This window comes from Nilaparvata lugens, chromosome 4 (assembly GCF_014356525.2).
Source record: "Nilaparvata lugens isolate BPH chromosome 4, ASM1435652v1, whole genome shotgun sequence".
NCBI classification, from domain to species: Eukaryota; Metazoa; Arthropoda; class Insecta; order Hemiptera; family Delphacidae; genus Nilaparvata; species Nilaparvata lugens.
The window spans coordinates 62,832,495-62,856,863 of record NC_052507.1 but is presented as its reverse complement, the minus strand read 5'-3'; the positions used below and the strand labels follow the sequence as shown (position 1 = coordinate 62,856,863).

At 37.0% G+C, this 24,369-nt stretch overlaps 1 protein-coding gene across 3 annotated transcripts in view; it reads left to right on the top strand.

Annotated features, from left to right (window-relative positions):
* Positions 1-1,034: 1,034 nt before the first annotated feature.
* LOC111055132 overlaps positions 1,035-24,369 on the top strand; it is a 36,468-nt gene continuing 13,133 nt past the window's right edge. Inside the window, exons 1-6 of one of the 3 annotated variants that reach the window (XM_039426143.1) lie at positions 1,035-2,012; positions 4,528-4,566; positions 10,782-10,876; positions 13,552-13,665; positions 15,479-15,593; positions 18,040-20,607. In XM_039426143.1, the coding sequence (XP_039282077.1) occupies positions 4,560-4,566; positions 10,782-10,876; positions 13,552-13,665; positions 15,479-15,593; positions 18,040-20,607 (2,899 nt within the window). In that variant the 5' untranslated portion in view covers positions 1,035-2,012; positions 4,528-4,559. Of the gene's footprint in view, positions 2,013-2,960; positions 3,135-4,527; positions 4,567-10,781; positions 10,877-13,551; positions 13,666-15,478; positions 15,594-18,039; positions 20,608-24,369 lie in introns of those variants that run through there. The other 2 variants (XM_039426142.1, XM_039426145.1) reach the window with 2 other exon arrangements.

Sequence of the window (24,369 nt, the reverse complement as noted above, 5' to 3'; positions counted from 1 at the left end):
AAAATTTACACTATGAACAGAGATTGTGGGATTTCTCCATATTAAAGTGGAATAAAAACGTTATTGTCAGTTGCACATAATTTATTCGAGCCGAACTTAAGTTTCAATGCATTAAGGAGGTATCATCTTAAGATGAAAAAAGACCACTAAAGATGACGCCCTAGTGTATTGAAACTTAAGTTTGGCTCGAATAAATTATGTGGAACTGACAATATCGTTTTTATTCCACTTTAATATGGAGACTTTTTGAGAAGAGAACCTGAAACATTACATAGGTTCAGAATGATTTATTGGGAACACTTTGAGAAAGCTGAAAATTCGAGCTTTGACTTTAATATTTTTCTAGATGCATCTGACATGAACTGGGTTGGTAGGCCATATTTCATATTAAATTTTTATATATTTATCATGAATAGCAATACATATCCTATACTATTAAACGAGCAACTTCTGTTTATAAGTTTAGATGTTTACATGTTTGGATGTTTATATGTTTGTATATTTCACCAAATCTCGAAAACGGCTCTAACGATTCTCACGAAATTCAGAACATAGAAGGTTTATAATATAAAGATTCGATTGCACTAGGTCTCATCCCTGGAAAAACTCGCTGAAGGACATTAGAAGGATAATTATTATTCATCCTTGGAAAAACAGATGATAATAATTATTATTTCGTCGTCTGTTGGTGATGGAAGTGAGTGAGCGAGCTCATGTGTGTGGGACTGTGTCAAAATAATGACTCAGCTGTTGGCCTTTTGTAATCATTCAATCAGGTACTTAGTGCCGTTTGAAAAAAGCCGGGCTATTTTCAATCCTGATTAATTCCAGTAGATCCATATTTTTGAAATGGTCTTCTCTGATTTGGTTCATGTGAAGTTAATCAGGATTTAAATTTAACCGGCTTTTGTGCAACTGGGCCTTTGTAAGGGAATTTTTTGCATTCCTCTGGGAATTAATATCAATTTACTGTGATTAGATACAACATTTCTGTATGAATGTTAAAATCTCTTCATACGTAATAAATTTTTTATGCTTTTGTACTCCAGAGCGAAGCTCGGTCCCCGATATTGTAAGTTACTATATCGACAATAAATTATGATAAAATAAATTTATATAAAAGATTGAAAATAATAAATCACTGTAGCATCTAGTTGAAAGAACTGTCATCAAAACACATGTACACGTGATGATTATTGGATTATGGTAGACTCTAGGAAACTAATTTTTATTCCTGCTTTATTTCAGTAACAGATAAATTTAGACCTCTCTTTATTAAATCAAATTACCTCAGTAGGGAATAGAGAATACAAGCAGCACCGTACCAATACCAAATGAGTCTCTCTCAATAGGTGTTTGATTTTTATCCAAGATTTTTGCTTATTCGACATCTATTTCGAGTATATCCTGTTTAAATTGTTGAGCAATATGGTTATTTTGTTATATGAGTTATTCTATTGCACAAGTTATTCTTCTGTAGTCTACATTAGCTTACCTACTTGAATTCCTTCATTCAGTTAGTGATACCTCACAATTGTATCTTTGAAAAAAGGGAAAACTAACTCTTAAACAGGAAATTTTGAGAATGATGAATATTTTTATCAGCCTATATTTAGCTGATTTTTTGAAGCCCATTTAGTCTTGCCTGACAATCATCTCAAATATGAGTTCATGAGAATCATATAATTATATCACTTATTGAATTACGACATATGGCAGTCTGGTTTTTATGATTCAAAGCTTTTTTAGCTTCTACTCAAATTTGTGGAGAGTCCTTTTTCAATACTATCTTTTGAGAAGTGTCAACAGTGTTGAAAACTCTTCTCCCAGGGGGGAAGGAAGCTTTGAGGACGTATCCACGCTGGTTGGAGAATGTGAAACAAGACTTCGGAAGGCGGGTATCAGGGGATGCAGAAGAAAAGCTGCTGACAGAGAAGAATGGAGAAGCATTTTGAAGGAGGTCAAGGCTCTGAATGGGCTGTAGCACCAAGGATTAAGTGAGGATGTCGTAGGTAAGATTCAAAGAAAAGAGGAGTTTCTAATTTGAGGGTATTTTGTTTGCTGTTTGTATGCTTGTGTTTGTATTTTTATTTCTTTGAATGTGAATACTTTTTATTTACCGTGTTTAATCTATGACGATGCTATGCATTTGTATAAATGTTTTCTGCAATAAAGAAATCTTGAATCTCTACTTAAGTATTAAAATGTGATCATTGACAAGCAGTATTTGTATTATGATGCTGGATATTAAACTCTGTTGTCAGCTTCAAGCGGATTAGCAAGGGAATTATCATAGATCAGTAAGGAGATGTCCAAGATTAGCATATCATAGCTTCTAAATAAATAAATTGATAAGTAATATCAGATGATGAGATGCAGGTTAGGGTTGAAGAAAAATATCAGGGTTAGGTTTTAGGTATGGGATGACAATCTATTTCAATGATATTTGGAATTATAATTTGGATCTATAATTTTTGAATAATTATTTTAGAATTTCCAATAGAAAAAGTTGTCATTGTACAGTAGGTTTATGTTATAATAGCAGTGTTTGATTTGCAATGGTATTGCTATCCTTGTCTATTATTTAACAAAGCGCTATATCTTTCTTGCTCTGCTCTGTTGCCATATCGTCCTCAAACAATGTAGATTTAATAATTAATTAACAAAATATTTCATCTTAGTTATGAAAATATGATTTCTTGCTTAATAAAATATAATTGATTATTTTTAACGAGAATGAACCGCTAAAATTACATCAATAAACCTGTATCAGCTACCGTCCATAGAAGGCATTGACCAGACAGAGGATCGGCAACGGTGTTCTGCTATCTTTCTTAACTGCCCTTATAACGTGGGCCTTACTATAGTTGACAAAACATACACCTGGAGCGCTGAACGAGCCGTAAGTTGCGACAGTTAGCAATCAAAAAGTTTTTCTCCGCGATTGCGCACTGCGACAGTGCTGTTTGACAATGTTGTAAAGCGCAGAGACATCCATCCCAAGTGATTTTCAGTGACTTTTAACTGATAACATTAAAAAATATATATAAAAAACATTAATTATCCAATAGTGTATGCTATTTGAACGATCATTTCCTGTTTCATAACTTTTTAAGTTGTTCTTCAACAAGTGGGTGAGTAGCGCTCTAGAAGAAAATAGCGGGGCTATTCAAACATAGAACTAACTTAATATAATTCATTTTGATAGACAAACATTATTTTCAATTACAAATCTATATGTTCTTGTCAAATAAATATCTAAAATCCTAATTATAGCACTTATTAAGAATCTTCATAAACATCTTTATATTTTTCATGTTTGACATTAGGTACGGTATCTAATGCATGACGTTTTTAGGTTATGTTAGAGGTGCTTTTTTACCAACATTTACATTTACACAAAAGTTAATAAAAGTAATTGGCTGCTCGTTTAGATTAAACTTTATCAGAATTTCAAACCTGCATATTGTGAGTATTATTATTAATCGAGATGAATGGCTACCGTGCCATTGCCGACGGTAGTACGGTAGCTTCGACCATATAATTATAAGTATATATATATATGGTTAACGATAATATATAAGAAATACATGGTTGAAGCTGAGTAGCCTATAAATAAATGTACCTTATTATTATATATACCTTACCTTCATAGTAGAATATAGTAGACTTTTTTACAGAAGTAAAGATGGTCTATTAATAGCGCTTTTGGTATAGGAGAGGTGCAAAGCATTTCTTTTGCATTGTAGCCTGATAGAAGAAAGAAACTATTTTATATCTAGTTCTTACATTAGAAAGAATTAATTCTATTACACTGATATTACTTGAAAATGGCATCAATGTTGAAACATGTTGTGATAAAATAATTCAAAAAGGGGTACTGAGATTTTTATTTCTATTTATAGGCTATTTACAAGTTGCCCTATACTGAAAAGAGACAATTAATTCTTTTATTCTATAGTACGGTACCTAATCGTTTCAATTACTTATCAATAAATAAATATGGTGTACCTTATCTGAATTTGGGAGAGAAATAGCACAATTTTACCTTATTTTTTCTCCTTATCATTTTTGATGATAGGCTACTTATTGAATCAATAAAGAAAGTATCAAAGCAATGTACTTTTTTCAACAAATGCACAGTATTTCAGTATAGAGTAGAAGATTTTTCTTTCTTGCCCAATCATTTTTTTTATCGTGTCACCTGGCTGGCTCAGGTCTGGTGTCAGAGTTTTCAGGTCGCAACTAATCAATTTCAGGGTCTCTGACATTACCTAACGACTGCTTTTTAGGCAGCCGAGCCGACGGCTTAACGTGTCCATCCGAAACACGGGAGTGGCCCGAGAAAAATATCTTGCCCGGGCTGGGATTCGAACCCGGGCCTTCGGACTACAAAGCCAGCATCTAATCCACTCGACTACAGCCACTTCAATCATTAATAATCACTATACTAGCATACTTTACAGTGATAATAATTTTATATTTTTCAACATTTTATTAAATATTTCTTTTTTTTTTTTGTTACAGGTTACAACAAATATTTTTGAAGGAACCAGAGAATGGAACGTAAGTAATATCTCCTGAAGTTAACTACATTAAATGACAAAGGCCTGTTTGCACAAAAGCCAGTTAAATTTTAATCTCGATTAAATTCCAAGAGAACCAAGGTTTATCTGAGAAGAAGGCTTCTCAGATTGTCTCTCATGGCATTTTTGATCGAGATTAAAAGTTAACAGACTTTTGCAACCGGGTGTAAGTGCCAGTTACACACACACACACACTCTCTCTCTCTCTCTCTCTCTCTCTCTCTCTCTCAGTCTCTCTCTTCTCAGAGCCAATCTGAGAAGCCTTCATCTCAGATAAACCTTGGTTCTCTTGAAATTTTATCTATAGTTATCACAAATTGCTTTTTTCATATCATATACAGTTCAATAAAAATTTTCTTAGTCTATATTATGTAAATTCATATATAATTTTGCTGTATTGTAAGCTATTGTATATAAGTGTATAAGCCAGTATATATTGTAATCTACATAAATGAAGTACTCAATCAATCTCTCTCTCTCTCTCACACACACATAAATAAAGAAATCTAATCTCTCTCTCTCTCTCTCTCTCTCTCTCTCTCTCTCTCTCTCTCTCTCTCTCTGGACTGTGTGGCAGAGAGGACCTGGAGTCCTAACTCCGCCCTTAATAAAGGCAATTAATCTCTCTCTCTCTCTCTCTTCAATGGCGCTTCAGCCCAAATCGGGCTCTGGTCTCATCCAAAGTACGCCTCCATCCATCTCTATCTAACGCCGCTCTCTTCCATCCCCTTAATAGTAACATTTCATTAGCATCCTTCTGCACTTTATCCTCCCATCGCTCTCTTGGTCTCCCAACAGGTCGTCTTCCTCCGGGCTGACCAACAAACACTCTCCTTGGCACTCGTGCTTCAGGCATTCTTTATACATGCCCTGTCCAACGGAGGCGCTTCAATTTTATGTGGGCAGATAGTTGCGTTGGGGCTTTGCATAAGGCTCTTTCAATTTAGCATTTGAACGTATGCGCCATTGTCCATCCTCGCAAACCGGTCAATAAATTCTTTCCAGGTATTTTCTCTCAAACACATCCTGATATGATAGTCTAGCTTCACTACCGTAGCAAACCACCGTTCTTATTATATTATTATAGAGTTTTATTTTACATATCTGGTGTACATTTATATTCTTGGATATGTTTAGTAAAGAGAAAAATGTACGATTGGCGGTAAGGATTCATTTTTGATTTTTTTTTTTTTTGCTTCTCATTACAATTGGTACACAACTTCCAAAATACAGAGTGGCGCACGATATGATCCAACATTTAGTTTTGTCATAGAAAGTTTATTGTGAAGGCAATTCAGAAAAATGAGATATAACTTGTCTACTGTAGGCCTGGACCTGGAGATTAGTTTGTGGCCATTACATGTCCAATGTGGCCACCTTCTTGTCTGATAACTGCTTCAACACGAATGCCTATGTTATTGGTGACTCGGCGACACATATCCTCGGTTATCTCGTTACATACCTCAATGATTAGCACTCGCAGATCCATCAGTGTGTTAGGATGATCCTCAGCTAGTATTATAGTCTAGTGACCCCCCGCCAACAGGATCCGGACGTTTGTGTGGACTTGGACTTGTTGGAGGAGTTGTTGCAGGTTTGCCCTTATTCCAGTGAGGAATTCTTTTTTCCTACAGTTACGTTGAAAAGTGGCCATTGCTGCACTGATTACAGAACGCAAAGAATCACTTTTCCGCTCTAGTGCGGGAAAAATTTTTCTGCACTCCAGATTTGCAACATGGCAACGCAAAATACTTAGTAGGTTATATGGAGCAACAGTGCAGCAAAATCAAAATGAAGTTGGTAACAGTGACTGCTGTGGCTGCTATAGTGAGCAGAGGTGCAACCAAGCACAACGCGCTAATTATTATTCATTATATATTATAACCAAGGACAACGAGGACTTTAGGATTTTAGGATTAAGGTTTTTATCAATAATAAAATTACACAGAAAAACATTTGATGGATTTCAGGCAATTTTACCCATAATTACCCACTTTTCATATTCAATGGTAACTGTAGGAAAAACTTAATGTGAAATACGTGCGCAAAGTTCCTCTGCTGCACTCAAGAAACCATTCCGCCCTCGCCTACGGCTCGGGCGTAAACGTTTCTTTCGGTGCAGCAAACTGACACTTTGCGCACTAGTTGCACAAATAACTATTGCATTATGGAATGAAATCATTGACGACTTGGATTATAATCGACAAATCCTTATACCCCTTTCATAGGTGGTCAGTGGGATGAAAAAAAAATGAAATTATCATCAATGTGCCACGTCTATCCACTGAAGTCCTCCTAATAGCGTGCTCTAGGGCCAAATTGAAGAGCATTGGTGCCAATCCATCTCCCTGCTTCAAGCCACGAGCCACCCCGAAACAGTGTGTGAGCTCTCCTGACGCTCTAAGGCCCAAAGCTGTAAGCTCTAAGGCCTTTCTCAAGCAGTTAAAATTTTAACCGTGATTAATTTCACAAGAACCAATTAGAGAAGGCCTTTAAGAAAAGACGGCTTCTCTGATTAGTTCTCGTGGAATTAATCACGGTTAAGATTTAGCCGGCTTTTGTGCAACCGGCACCAACTTGACAGATAGAATTTTCCATAGTGGCTTTGACTAGCCTCACCAGTTCTGATGGTATATGGTATTTTGAGCCTGTAGCACAGAAGCCGGTTAAATTTTAATCGTGATTAATTTCTCGAGGACCAATCAGAGAAGCCTTACATTCGAATAAGCCTTCTCTAATTGGTTCTCGTGGAATTAATCACAATTAAAATTTAACCATATCATATTTATTTATCATATGATATTTAACAATATCATATAGATATATTATTGACCGAGCGAAATGAGGTCTAAGATTCAAGTCGACGGTTTGGCATTTCTCATAATGTTTAAATGTTTATATGTTGCGCATTTACGGCGAAACGCGGTAATAGATTTTTATGGAATTTGACAGGTATGTTCATTTTTTAATTGCGCGTCGACGTATATACAAGGTTTTTGGAAATTTTGCATTTCAAGGATAATATAAAAGGAAAAAGGAGCCTCCTTCATACGCCAATATTAGAGTAAAAATCAGACTATAGAATTATTCATCATAAATCAGCTGACAAGTGATTACACAGATGTGTGGAGAAGCCAGTCCATTGCTGTATTTCCATAAGGTCTATAGTTTCAATCAGGTACTTGTGGATGAGAATACTGTGTGAGGTCTACTGTTTACAGAACTACTAGTATAGAATACTCTCAGCACTAACCCTTCACGTTTATCATGTGACTGTATTTATAAAAAGCTGAAAGCTGAAAAATAAACTACAGAAATAAAATTTGAACTGAAATTTGTCCACAATATGAGGACTGTACATAGAACAAACTTTCATGTGCTGGATCCCATCTATATTGGATAAAATAATCATCAACGCTTTGCAAATAGATTCGAGGATTCTCAGTCTGGTTATTATGTTGCTGGTGAGATGTTGTGATATCTATCCATAATGAAAATACTGGGATGTTGTCAAAAATATCACTTATTTATTGTAAAATAACAAACATGTTTGTTATTCAATTTTTCACACTGAAGATGACACCATTGGTGTTGAAACATGTTTGTTATTTTACATTTATTATTATTAGCATATGGCAAACACATAGACACACACATACACACACATGAATTCACAAAAATATGCAGGTCTTTGACCTTTGTCAGCTTGAAAAAAGCTGTTATTTTACAATAATTGATATATTTGACAACATTCCAGTGTTTTCATGATTTTCAGTCTCTTGAGTCACTCAGGACTAATGTGAAGAATGGTTGCCAACGTAATGGGGTCTACATTTTGTAGACCTATGAGAATCCTCAACACTGCTCTCCTTTTTTTCTCTACTGCCATTATAACTTGGACCGTCTACGGTATTTCTTTCCATTCTTTCTGTAAGGTATTTCTTTTCTTTCTCCACTGCAATTATAACTTAGACCGACTACGGTATTTCTTTCCTTTTTTTCTGTAAGGTATTTCTTTTCTTTCGCCACTGCAATTATAACGTAGACCTCCTACTTTATAATGGCAGTGGAGAAAGAAAGAACAGTGTTACCGATTCTTGTCGAGAAAGATATGAGAACAATGTTGCCATGAACACAAACTTGCAAAGGGTAAAAAATTGGTAGAGCGAGAAAAGTAGCTTCAAGCTTGAGAGTGCTGTCTTCCAATGCATGTCACGGTTCATCTTTTTTTGTAATGAAGTCCACGTTATAATGGCAGTGGATAACAGTGCTGTCGATTCACTGCCTTCTATAGAGGATTACTGATACAGGTGTATCTGATTTAAGGCCGGGACACACACAACCGCACCGAGCCCGCGCCGACGTACGGCCGAGCTAAGACACGGCGACACGGTGATTGTGGTAGGAGAACACACATATCCTTGCGACAGCCGAGCGGCAGCAGTGTCTCAGTTCTGTAGTGCTACTGTGTTCTGATCTCTGAATCTGATCAGAAAACTATTCAAATTGTGTTAGATTCTCGAATTTTATGAGATTTTGACATTGTGCTCTATGTTCTGATCTCTGAGTGTGATCTCAATCATGTTTTCAAAATTTCGGAACAGTGATTTGGCAATTTAATCCATTTATTTATCACATCGTGTACAAATCTTAACATGAGGAAAGGCACAACAGGCTCATGCCCAAAACTGTCCCATTTCCAATTTATACTATACTGTCCAAATCAAAATGTAGGTTATGTCACTTTCACTTTTCAAAATACATTTTACGCTCTTCAATACTCAGATAAACGAGCAAATTTTGAATGTCAAATTAACAGTTTATATCAACAGTTAGTTTTAGAATCCACTTGTATGAAATACAAATTTGAATTAGATAGCCTACACTTAATCATTTCCTAAATAATAAAAACACTCTTCTGATTACAAGGCAATGATTACCTTGACTCTAAACCTAGCGCCGCAGTGCAGGATGGTTTCTCACAGCTTGGCGTTGTTGTCATTTGAGATGGGTGTCTGGCTTGGAAGTGTTTTGGCCGCATTGCAGGATGACTGTTAACGGTTGCCGGAAGATCAACAGCTGGGATTTTTTCGTTATTTTTCGTGATAGAGAAATTCTGATTGCAGATTCGTTCTCAGCGACCCCAAGTTTAGCCTGAAGGCTCAGAATGTTAATGTTTTTAAATAATTAAAAATCATAATGAAAAGTCATTAATATGGTAGTAAACCACGTTTCTGGAAACTTTTTACTGGTGACTGGAGTTATTATTGATCATAGGTAACACACAAATCAAAATAATCGTGAGAAAGAAAACTGCTGATGAACGCGAATAGGACCGCCACTCCATTGTTCTATTGTCTCGGCTGCTTGGCTGAGCCTGGCTGGAGGGATCAAATAACCGACTGGATTGATCTTTCGTCTGTCCGCTAGGCGGAACTACGCCGACTATTGATGGGTGGAAGATGTTACTGCGGCCGCTCGCATTCCACCAACGCTGGTATTATTCGCTGTCTCAGCGCCTAGTCCGAGTCAGACAAGCATCCAGCCTGCACTGCGGAGCTAGGTTAGGAGAAGAAAGAGAGGAAACATTAATTGGGCGAAGGAAGAGAACTTGGGTGGATAGTGCCTGGAAAACAAGACTCATAGAGGGAGAATTTAATACCCTGTTTCCTCGTCTCATGGATGATGAAATGAAGTTCTACGAATATTTTCGTATGACAAACAATACGTCTTATATTCGGCATTGCGATATTTCTCATCACTTTGATCGTACAAAACCGGAAAATTCTGTATCTCTTCAATAAGCTTTTCACTCTCCATGTTACACTAGACCGCACCTTCACCAGCAAAAAGTAAACTGAACTAGGTGAAGGTGCTGGCGCGGTGCGGTAGTATGTGTCCCTAAACTTTTAAAAGCCTTTGTTTCCTCACTCGGCCGTACGTCGGCGCGGGCACGGTGCGGTTATGTGTGTCCCGGCCTTTAATATTATAACAGTTATTTCTTGTTTAGAATAATCAATTTCATTCTTTAAAATGTATGAATTCAGGCCTACTAAAAAAGGGTACTATAATTCAATTTCATTCTATTCGTTTAGAAATTATATTATTCAATGATAGAAAAAAATGTTCTTGATTAATTGAATTCTATTCTATTCTATTGCATATTCTACAGTATATTTTCTTATTTTTCGACAGATACAATACGTCTCCTGAGATATGCTAAAAAGGACGCAACGACACCAGACGAGATAAGTGTTGCCAACCTACCGCATCTATGCCTCAAATTAGTGGTGAGTATTTTGGTGCAAAAATTATTGTTCTAATATAATAATGTAGCCTATACTAATTAATAAAAATCTGGTGTGGCGCACTCACACAACTTTCCTTGCCGTTATGAAAATCGATCACCTGACGCTAGTGTTCACGCGCATCTCAAGTCTACTATTCAAAGATCTGAACCAGCTGGTGACAGGACAATAACGCTGGATACACACGAGATCTGCTATCTCTTCATAGTGAATGATTTAATGGAAACAACAATTGCCAACAGTTTCCAATTGGATAATCACATTTTCTCAAATTTCAAGCTTATTTTCAATTTTAGGTTAAAATGTTACTGGACATTAATTGTAGAGATTACCATGCTCAATCTTTTCCACTCGAAATTTTTCGTTTGAATCATATCTGAGACCTGATAATTGGAAATCTAAAATCAAACTTTGCATAGATGGGGCGGAGCTCCTGAAATTTTCACAGATATGGGACTTGTGGCAGTTGATAGAGCTTATCAATGACTATTTTGGGTATAAATTTGAACAAAATCGTTGGAGCCGTTTTCGAGAAAATCGCGAAAAACCCTGTTTTTGACATTTTCTCCATTTTAGCCGCCATCTTGAACTGCATTTGATCGAAATTGTTCGTGGCGGATCCTTATAGTGTAAGGACCTTAAGTTCCAAATTTCAAGTCATTCCGTCAATTGGGAGATGAGATATCGTGTACACAGACGCACATACACTCATACACACACACACGCGTACAGAACAATACCCAAAAACCACTTTTTTGACTCAGGGGACCTTAACGTACCTTAATTTTTTTCGGAAAGCAATACTTACCTATGGTAATAGGGCAGGGAAAGTAGAAAAATAGATCTTGATCCGGCCTTGGTACCGGTATGTTTTGTTATGTTTGAAGGTACGGATTCAAGGATCCAAAGAACCACACTCGTCAACCGGGAGCTTAATGTGCTCCCAAGTACGCTAGTTAGGCAAACCAATACCTGTGCCCTTTACAAGATCCAGGAGTTTTTCCCTATACTAACATCCCATTCATCACCTGGTTGCTTGCAGCCAAACAGAGACCTTCTTCTTGCCCCTAGTCTCTCGCAATCCAGTTTGATATGCTTGGTAGTCTCTTAAGACTGATTGGTCCTCGTGACCTACGTGGGTTCCACTCCTGGCCTTCTTTGTAGGTCCTTCAGCTGAGGGAAGGGTCGCCAAATTTCCTCTAGGGTGCCTGGCCAACCTTGATTCATCCTTTAGGCACATTTGTGCCTGTACTTACTTACTTACTGCGGTGGCGACTCGTACCCCAGTCGGTACTTAGCCTCATCAACTAAGCCTTTCCACAAGTTTCGGTCACCCGCGTCCTCCTCTTTTAGGCCCATCCTCCTCATATCTTTCCGGACCCGGTCCCACCATCTAGTTTTTGGCCTTCCAGCTGGTCTCCATTTGTGCCTGTAGTTATCTAAATTTGGGAGAGGAATAGCACAAGGTTACCTTATTTTTCTTGATAATGTACTTATTGTATAAATGAATAAAGAATAAAGTTTCACCCAACTCTGGTCTCTTGTTTTTTTTTTGCCCCCCCCCCCCGAAACTTTGCAGGGTCAAAAGCCTCATCTCTACCAAGAATTTCTGCCTGGATGGCCGCCCTTCCTTGAGCAGTGGTGACGTTTAGTCTCTTCCCTCGCAAACTCGTGACCTATGTGAGTTCACTTTTTTGTAGATCCTTCAGCTGAGGGAGGGGTCGCCAAATTGCCTCTAGGGCGCCTGGCAACTGGCCACCCTCAACTCAGCCTCTTGACCCACATTTGTGCTTCGAGTTTCACCCATCTCTGGTCTCTTGGGTTTTTCTTTTTGCCCTCCGAAACTTTGCAGGGTCAAAAGCCTAACATCTCCCAAGAAGTTTTGCCTGAATGGCCGACCTTCTTTGAGCAGTGGTCTAAGAAGCTCATCCTTCCTCTTCAGTTGGGATGGTGTGATTAAGCTTACGTCATCCATGTTGTGATCAGTAGAAGCCTTCTCAATGTTGATAGCCTCTACATAAGAGTGCAACGGAACCTTCTGTGTTCCTGAAGCACCCATTTCAGATTGAGGAGCCTGCCCTGATGGGGCAGATCCCGATATATTTGAAGGCAAGGCAACTTCTGGACTTGCCTTGGGGTTTGGTTTGTTAATGTGGCTCCCACGAACAGTTAGGGAAGTGGAGTCAACCCAGATAGAGCCCCGCATGTCCAAGCAAGGCTAAATACTACAGGAGGGCGCCTGGTATCCTGCAGGCACCGTTTGAGACACCATATAAAAGCACCACTCATCAGCACGGTCCAAATCACACCTTGGGTTGGCCTAAGAAGAAGTAAGAAAATTAATCTTGACTTTTCCATCCTCGGCAATTTATAATCTATATGCAAAATTTTAAGTTAATCAATCCAGAAGTTCTGATGTGATGATGCGTCATTCGTGAATTTCCTATCCCATACATGTTGAGGCCGATTCTTTCCTTTATTATATTATAGACAGATTATATAACTTATTAGGTAGAAAATGTACGTTTCAATTGTAGAATGTTCTAGAATATTAACTAATTTCACTCAAATATAGTTTTTAAATTATGTGCATGTTTAAGAAGATTCTTCACTCTATTAAATTATAGATTTATATTTTTCAATTTATTTGTTTGCAGGGAAACGCCATGCTGATCATGAATCACAATACTGTAGTCGACACTTTTCATCTAAAAGGCAAGAAAACAAAATCGGCATTTTGGAATAACACTTTGGTCATACAGAGAATTGAGGTAAGTGATGAATCTATAACGATTTTTTGAAAAACTATTCTCCTATCCTCTATACTCAAACCAGTTACACACACATCGATTTTTGTTCGTACGATATTTTGCCGTCCTTATGAATTCTATCAGATTAAACGGAACTTGACAAACATCATCTGTTTGAAATCATCTGTTCAATCTAATAGAATTTATACAGATAACAGAATATCAAGGCTTAACGCTTCACACTTACGCGACTCAGGTCGAGAAGAGACTCGACTCTAGTCGAGAGCATGTGTTTTCAAATGATGACAGTCTCGGAGACTAGAATCGACTGGTCTGAGTGTCACCATTTGGAAACACATGCTCTCCACTAGAGTCGAGTCTCTTCTCGACCTGAGTCGCGTAAGTGTGAGTTGAGCCTAATAGTTTAGAACATAGAATTACAGGTTCTACCGTACATAATGTAGAAGATATCATGCCAATTTATGGTATTCATTCATTTAGAATAAATCAAATGTAGTAGAAATCTGATAAATTATATTACATTAGATTCTGACAATAAAGATTAAACATTGTTTTGGATAGGCCTACAGTAGAAAGATTTTCAACTGATAACGTTTACAGCTAATGTCCATGTAATGTAATTTACCATGTTTAATCTATGACGATGCTATGCATTTGTATAAATGTTTTCTGCAATAAAGAAATCTTGTCGAGGGCCTCATCTGTCATGCAATGTTCCGATCCTACTCATGACCGATATTTTTGTAAGGTGGAGTGGTAGGGCAGACCACATGATAGACATGTGTGGCATGCATCCTTCCAGGACGTGATGGGATCGGAGTAGGATCGGAGTGGGATCGGAACACTGTATGACAGGTGTGTCCCCGGCTTTAATCTACATCCTAGTCTACAATCCTAAAGTGAGGTCCACGTTATAATGGCAGTGTTTGATTAGCAATGTATTGCTATTCTTGTCTTATCATTAAACAAAGCGGATAGCGCTATCTCTTTCTCGCTGTGCTCTGTTGTCAGATTGTTTTTTAACAATGTAGAAATGTAATTAATTAACAAAATATTGGAACTTGATTATGAAAATTCATCATGGAATCATTGAAAAATATAATTTCTTGCTTAATAAAATATAATTGATTATTTTAAACGAGAATGAACAGTGTTAATATTACATCAATAAACCGGTATCAGTTACCCTCCATAGAAGGCATTGACAAGACAGAGGTTCGGCAACGTTGTTCTCCTATCTTTCTCCACTGCCATTATGACGCGGCACCATAGAGAAACAATACCGTAAATAGATATCCCATGGCATAGGATGTTTATGTCGCAACTTTTACTGTTATCTCAAGCCGATAGTCCACGTAGTTCTTTCCCGTGAAGCTGTGTGACGCTCGTAGTCTCTCATACTGTGCCGTTCATACACTCTTACCCCAACAAAACAGTAAAAAACAACAATAATCGACAGTAATCGGCTTGAGATAACAGTAAAAGTTGCAACATAAACGCCCTATACCATGGGATATCTATTTACGCTATTGTTTCTCTATGGCGGCACTCACTATAGTCTACAAAATTAGTCTACATCCTAGGCAGCCAAGAAAATAAAATGTGTTGTAAAAATAGGAATTTCACTCAATGATTTTGCTCTTATTGGTTATTTAATATCTATTCAGCAATCAATCTAAATCAACTTGAGTATACAATAATTTATCATTCAATTAAAAATAAATGAAAAGATATCTTATAAATAAAATATTCGAAAAAATAAGTAGTATAGCTTTAATTTATGCAATTTCTTCCAATTCCATACAATTTGCAGAGGAGAAATAGATTCGATTTGTGGCGTTTTCAAGTTCACGCCGATGAGAGACAAGAAGAAATCGACCATTTTCTGAAGAGGATCAAAGTTGTTACATCTTTTCAAACAGTAGAAGGTGAAATTTCCAATGGAACAAAGTTACCTTATTTTCCCAACTGGAACTGTTATTCTCACTGTAGCCGAGCTTCTGGTTAGAATCCCTCTTGGACCTGGTGCTGGAAGGTGAGGAGACTGCTGACTGCTGACTGCTTGCAAGGATGCTGTAGTTCAACTTTTTCCTGGCGAGGATAACACTAGAATGTTCTCGCGTCTATGCGCATGTACTGAAACGATACACTGATACGAATATTCGTTATGACTGTTTGATGTCGATCAATTAGTTGATCCATATTGACAATATTGCCGATTGATTGACAAGTTGGAAGCCTGTCAGCTAATCCAAGTGCGAGAAAATCTTCAAATTAAAATTCTCAATACGATTTCCAAAAACCAGTAAGCTGGCGCTTACACTGATCATAAGTAGTCCATTTTTCCTTTTCAGTTCCTCTTGAATTGGACATTGATTTGTTAACTGCCAGATATTCTCATTGGTGATCACCTCTGGCCAGTAGATGCCCATGATGTGACGTAAACATATGTTTATGAAGGTCTGCAGATGCCCTACAATTCGCCCAGTGATCTTCCATGTTTCACATTCGTATAAAAGCACTGATTTCACGTTGGTATTGAAAATCCGAATTTTTGTTGCCCTTGATATGTTTCTGTTTTTCCATTACTTGTTCAATTGGATGAAGGCACCATTTGCTTTTATAATTCGGCTTCCAAGATCTTCATCAGTGCATCCAGTCTTGGTCACTGCACTCTTCAAATACACAAAGGAGTCTACAGTCTGGATGCGAGTACCACCCACTTCAAACTGCCTATCTGTTGCTGCATTTGATCTCAGTTCCTTTGTCTTTTTCATATTAATACAGAGACCTGCTTCTGCAGCTTCTTTTTCTAGCCTAAGCAGTTTCTCTTCCATGTCTCTGGAACGCTGGGCTAAGGGCCCCTTCACACGGGTGATTTTTTCGTTGACCAATAGTTCCCAAAAAGATGGAACATGTGCTTTTTAAATGTGAGTCGCCAGACTTTCAACCGTGATAGAAAAATTCTGCCAGAAAATAGATTCTGTCCTATTTCCAGAGGAGAGCGATAGTAATAGCGCATATGGCTCTGCATACAAACGTTCACACTGGTCGATTTTAGTCACCGGAACTCATTTGTCACACCTTTCGGCTTCATGGAGGGTCACTAGTCTTTGTTTGCCTGCTTATTGTTTCTCTATATCAAAAAACTCTATTTAATATTATAATAATCTACTTGACTCACTGAGTCCATAGAAGTTTGATTTTTGTTTCTACGACCAAAAATAATAATATTTTTCTGTAAAGTTTACAAGTAAAGTTTCCATAGTACAAATTCATACTCATTTGTGAGTATATTTCGAAATGATTCCAATTGATTAAATTCAAGGTCATTATTTCATTGTTGAATTAGAAAAAATGATAAAAGCTTTCTAGATTGAACATTATTGCTTCTAAATCATATCAAATTCCAATTAACTAAGCAGCTGTAAGCTGTAGTAAGTAGCTAATAGTAAGTAACTGTACCGTAAAAATATTATCACTTCTGAAGTCATTATTATTCAAGCATTCATAATTCTCAACTTAACAACCAGAATTGGTGTATATATATATATATATATATTATTGTAAGGCTTCTGGGAATTTCGACTTTACATGGAACAAAGGGGTTATTGAACTTCAGAAGCAAACTCTCGGGTATTTCATAGATAAACTATGAAAAGATATAGACAGGTGTTTCAAAATGAACGCACATACAAACAATATTGTCTACCAGGTAAAAATATATACAGGTGAACCTGTCGAAGAGATCAAATAAATAATATTTTCAAGTACGATAATGGAGAATCAAGAAAATTCTATTTGATTTCTCACGCTGTGATTATCCATCTTCAAACAAGTGGTGAGTTGTACCTTCCACCCAGCTCACAGCTGTGGAGACTTGTGAATCAATAGGCAGTTAAATGTTAGACAAAAGAATGGAATTTGACATGGAATGAAAAGACATTCTCGGAACTGTATTGTATCGAAAAGTTGCTGGGTCCAAGAATCGACTGTGTGTAGACCTAAAATTATTTCTCCTATTTCACGGTTATTATCAAATCATTCCGGTTTTTTGCGGACGACTATTTTCCAGCCCGTGTGTCTCCGCCCTAATAGGCAAATATCGTCAGCAAAGTCCAGGTCTTTCAGCCTCTGTCTTAAACCCCACTGCAGCCCTCTCTTTCTCCCTGCCTGTACATGATCCAATACCAGCAGCAACAATGTTGGTGACAGCACGCAACCCTGACGCACACCTGATTTTATTAGGAGTGGCTTGGTAATCTTTCTTTCATGCAGTAAGGGCTATAATCCTGTTTTTTTTTTTCATTTTATAACTATGGTTTTTGTATCTGTTGAATAAATAAATATATAAATTTATTGATTTTGTTTCAGATGACCAAAATTTCACAGAAAACTCAATGGACACATCTACCGATTCGGCAACGTTTGATTCGTATTCATTCAATTGTGACAACTCATTCAAAGTGCCTGAGGCCGTTCCATGGAACCTGAAACCACCTGTTGAAAATCAATGGAATCCAGCCGTCACAGATCCATCTCTGGACAATCTGAAACCACCTGTTGAAAACCAATGGAATCCAATAGACACGGATCCTTCCTTGGGAAACTCCATATCGTTGTTCAGAGGTATCAACTTTGAAGATGGTTCAAAATTCCCAACAGTCCATCCGCAATTTGAAGAGGGACCACGATTTGAAACCAACCAAACATTCTTCCAAGCTCAAAATCAAGGAGGATTGTTTAGAAGTGAAACTGATATGTCGTTTCAAGTTGAAGAAAGAGGATTTCTCCATGCACCTTACAGACACATGTTACCTCCGATCATCGAAGATGGACCAATAGATAGAAATGCGGCGTCTCATACCATGAATAAAATACAGTTTGTGCCAGCTACTTCACCTGGAGGTCAGGTACAATTCAACACCAACAGTGGAATTATTCCGTCTGGAAATGAGGGGCAAACACCTTTCAATGCAGCTTATGGAAACATACAGGCCTCCCCAACTGTAGAGAGACGTCAATTCAATGCAAATTACAGTGGAATACAAGCCGGAAACATACAAGCCTCCCCAACTGTAGAGGGACGCCAGTTCAACGCTAATTACAGTGGAATACAATCTGGAAACATACAAGCCTCCCCAACTGTAGAGAGACGCCAGTTCAACGCAAATTACAGTGGAATACAAGTCGGAAACATACAGGCCTCCCCAACTGTAGAAAGCCGTCAATTCAATGCGAATTACAGTGAAATACAAGCTGGAAACATACAAGCCTCCCCAACTCTAGAGAGACGTCAGATCAATGCAAATTACAGTGGAATACAATCTAGAAACATACAGGCCTCCCCAACTGTAGAAAGACGCCAGTTAAATGCGAACTATAGAGGAATGCAGTCTCCAATTCATGGAAGAAGACTGTTGGATGTAAGCTATAGAGATATGGCATCTTCAACCCCAAACAAAGGTTCATTTGAAGCTAATAGAGCCGTTTTTCCACGTTATTCAAAACAGTTAATCAACAATAATCAATCAATGCCAGTTAACAAGACAGTGCTGCCGAGTTCATTTGGAACTAACAGAGGAGTAGCCTTTCCTCATTCAATACAAGTATTGACAACTAACAATCAATCACTGCCGGTAAACAAAACAATGTTGCCGAGTTCATTTGATGCAAGTAAGCATCAACAAATATTGAGGACAAATGAGGTTAACAGTGCAGTTTTCCAGCATTCGAACAGTGGAGGAATACAGCTGGCAACCATCAATCAAACCGCGCAAACTCAATTTGGAGACAAAATAGTTCCAACGAATGTGGCTGCAGGTGGAAGAGCACAATTTTTCACGAAAAATGAAACAGTACCAGGTCAATTTGGAGAGAGAAGACAAGTTGATACTGGCAATACGAGCTCAATAGTTGTTGGAGATAGAGCTCCTTTGAGGACATACAGTGGAATCAAAGCTGAGGGAGATTTCAAAGACAACACTGGAACAGTGCCGCTACAATTTCAAGGCGGGAGATCGGTCAGGCCTGAGGCAGTAGTTGATCAAAGTATGATGGTGGATTCAGCAATTTTAGATTCAAATATGAATAATGTAACAATGTCTCCTTTTAGAGGTGGAGTGATACAGAAGCCAAATAAACCCACAATGATTAGTTCTAATGACGGGATAGTAACTAATCTAAACATGGTGGCTCCAACAATTCCAGATTCAAAGATGAACAATGCAACCATGTCGATGTCTTCTTTTGGAGGTGGAGTAATACCCAAACGAAACATACACTCAAAGATCAGTTCAAGTAAAGGGGGACACTCAGCAATTGATAAAATGTTTTCTGGAAGAGCTTTCAACAAAGAGAACATAAAACCATCAACTGTTAGTGGATCAACTAATAATAAACCGGTTTCATCGTCTGTTAGGCCTACTGGAGGAGTTTTCAACAAAGAGAACATGAATCCAGCAATTGATGAAGAGAGAGGAAATATTAATCAACATACTTTTCAAGCAGCTGGAGAGAGACAGACGGTGAGACCAACCAAAGATGTGTTGTCTTGTCGTCAAGGTGGAGGAGAAAAACAAAATCCAACCAACAATTTTGGGTCGTCATCAATGATTGGAGAAAGAAAGCAAACCAATACAACTGATTTGAGTTTGCCTTCTCTATCTAGTGTAAGCAGCAACTTTGTGACACCAGCTACAATTGGAGGAAGAAATGATTTCAATACAGCAAACATGATCGGAGAGAGAAAGATGAATACTACAACTGATTTGAGCTTGCCCTCTCTGTCTAGTGCAAGCAATACCTTTGTGACGCCAACTATGATTGGAGGGAGAAAAGAATTATTTGATCCGTCTAAGCCTCCTCAAATTGGTGGAGCACCGACTGATATCAGCTTGGCAAGCTCGTTTGCTGATCATGTTGGACCAAATCAAGGAACAGGTATGAATTTTTGAAGTCATTTTGTAGTAAAATTTAATAATAGCGGTCTCAACTGAACTATTAAAGTGAGGATCACGTTATAATGGCAGTGGGGAAAGATGGGAAACAGTGTTGCCGATTCTGTGCCTTCTATAGAGGATAGCTGATACCAATATAACTGGTGTGACATTAACTGTTCATTCTTGTTTAAAATAATTATATATGTTATCTGTCAAGAAAAAAAATATTTTTTTCAATTATTTAGCTATGAATTTTCATAATTATTGAGATTGAATATATTGTTGATTAATTATATTTTTTCATTGTTCTAAAATGATCTGGTGACGTTTCACAGCTAGAAAATGATAGCGCTATCTGCTTTGTCGAATGATAGACAAGGATAGCAACACCAATGTTTATCAAATACTGCCATCATAACGTGGACCTCACTATAGTATTAGCCTCTCATACTGTGTCGTTCTTAGGCTGGGCACACACCAGTTAGTCAAGTCAAGACAAGACATGATCAGACACGTTTAGTCACAATACTTCACATAGTTGCCTATGAAGACATGTCTAATTGCAATGACTAATCAGTGCGAGTTGCGTCATAATCAACAACGTGAAGTATTGTGACTAAACGTGACTAGTCTTGTCTTGACTAATCAGTGTGTGCCCAGCCTTACACTCCACCTGGTCTTTTTTTTTTTTTTTTAGATTACGTCCTAAAGACTCCAGTCATGGAGTATAAGACAAGTCATGTTATTACATAATAATTCTAACACTAAGTAGTTCAACCTAGTTTAGGTTTGAAAGGAATTCTTGTACACTATAAAAAGCTCTATCAACTAAATATTTTTTAATTTGTTTTTTGAAAATCTTCAAATCATCATTACTTTTCAAGATTTGAGGTAGCTTGTTATAAAATTTCCTACCAATATAATCTGGTTTTTGTTCAAATAACCTACTATTGTGACCCATTATATGATAATCTGCTCTGTTTCGCGTATTATACTCATGAACATCTGAATTCTGGATCACACCACTCGTTTTCACATGCATTACAACTTCATATACATACAAAGATGGCACAGTTAATAGACCAAGCTTTTTAAATAAAGGCCTACAAGAGTCTAACCTATTCACTTTCTCTATACATCTGAGTGCCTTCTTTTGAATCTTAAACACCCTGTCCATATTTTGTTGAGATGAATTACCCCATACTAAAATAGCATACCTAATATGAGATAGTATAAGTCCATGGTAAGCAGTTAACAGTAGTTTTTTATCATTCAGCCTAGCAAGCTGCCGCAGGACAAATACCCCAGATGATATCTTATTACATATCCTCTCAATGTAAGGATGCCATGTTAATTTCCTGTCCAATAAAATTCCCAAGAATGCTACTTTCTCTTCTTGGTCTAATTCATTTTCCTCTACAAACACATTTATTTCTCTATCCTCTACTGAATTATATTTACTTTTGAATTGTAGGAATTGACATTTCTTACTATTTATTGTTAATTGCCTTTGCTTCAAGAATTGGACAATTGACTGTACTCCAGTAAAAGCATTTATTTCTAGACTATCTAATAAATAATTGTTAAAGATAAGCGATGTGTCATCAGCAAACAACAGAGCTCTGTGATCTTTTAACTCTTTTGGTAATTGGTTCACATACAACAGAAACAGTAAGGGACCCAGAATTGAGCCTTGAGGTACTCCAGCCTGGACCTCCAGTTTTTGAGATTTAATTTTTACTATTTCATTCCCATCCACCTTGGTAAGCTCAACACACTGGTTTCTACCTATGAGATATGATTCAAACCATTTTAGTTCTATACCATTCACACCTACAGTTTTTAGTATTTCCAATAATATTCTATGGTTCACACAATCAAAAGCTTTGGATAAATCAAAAAATATTGCGGCTGCCTTCTCACCTGAATCTATTATATCTATTAGTCTTTCAACAAGGGATACTATTGCAGTCTTAGTAGATTTCCCTTTCTGGAACCCATGCTGTTCATCACATATGAAATTAATTTCTTCCAGGTGCATCAATAGCCTATTTAAAACTACTCTTTCAAAAATTTTACTTATTACATTTAGAATACTAATGGGTCTATAATTTTCAACTCTTTCAGAATCACCGCTCTTGAAAATTGGCAAAATTTTTCCTTGTTTCAGATCATCAGGGAAAATACCCTGCTCTAGTGAAGTATTAAGGAGATGCAATAAAGGGTCCAGTAATTCATTTTCACATTCTTTTAAAATTTTGCTTGAGACCCCATCCAATCCTACTGTTTTTTTGTTATTCAAATTTTTTATTATTCTTGACAACTCATCTCTTGATAATGGATGAAATTTAAATACCTTTTCAATTGGCTCAGCATTTAATGTAGTTGTATTATAAGTATTAGTGTTCAGTGACTTTTGGAGATTATATGCAACCTGTTGATAATACTTATTGAAAAAGTTACAAATGTCTATACTATCATCCATATAATTTCCATGTTCATCGATTATCCTAGGGACATTAGTAACTGTATCTTTTTGAGCTGCTCTCCTATTTCTATTAATTACCTCCCAAACAGCAGAGTTAAAATTGGTACTAGTTGTTAATATATCAGCTGTTTTCTTACACTTAGCTTTCCTCACTTCTTTTGCATAGTTTTTCTTTAGACATTTGTATTTGACTTCACTCGGAACATCCCTCACTAATTTAAATTCCTCATAAGCTTCCCTAACAATATTTCTTTGAGTAAGAATATCTTCAGTTATCCATTCATCTACTTTGTTTAATTTACTTTTTACTTTGACTTTTTTTATTGGACAGCATACACTAATGTGAAATCTTAGAGTATCAATGAATTGCTTATATTTGTAATTTAGGTTACAACTGTTATAAACACTACTCCAATTTTCTTGAAGCAGTTCCTGCTTCAAACAATTTATATTTCCTAGCTCATATTGCTGAATTTCTTTCACAAAAGTTTTTTTTCTGCTTGGATTCTGGCCCTGCAACCATCTAAAATTTGATAGTTATGATCTGATAGATCTGAGCTACCTAACCTGACATTACAACCTTCTATATTTGTGAGGATATTATCAATAATTGTCTGTGAAGTTCGAGTTACTCTTGTATATTCGTGGACCTTAATTTCTAAATTATTCATATTAATAATATCTCTAATATCCTCTGTCATTTTATCCTGCCTGGCAAAATCGGTATTGAAATCTCCTACTACTATAACATTTGTGAAACGAGCGGTTGTAATTTCCAAAAGTGTATGGAGCAGCTCACAAAATTTTTGCCAGTCTCCATTTGGTGACCTATAGATACCTAACACTGCTACCTCAAATCGATCATCAATTTTTAACCTTAGTCCCGTCACCTCTAAATCCATCTCAACAGAAAATCTCTTAACAAAATCCAGTTCATAAGTTTGGGTATGTTTAGCATTGCTAGTGAATATACATACACCACCACTTCTATTAGCTATTCTACAAAATTCTGATCTCAGTGAATAGCCTGGAATCCCAACTTGATTTATTTCCTTTATTTTTAAGCCATGCTCTGTGAAAATAACAATGTCAGGATCCTCCTGTTTAAGAAATACTTCTAATCTGTCAATTTTCTTGCGAAGATACTGAATATTTTGATGATAAATACTAAAAACCTTACGATCTTGTGCTACTCTATCTCTAGCATTTGTAACTATTTCCCTTTCCCTGTTTTGAGCCAATTTACTAAAAAATCGTTATTTGTTTTTTTGATTG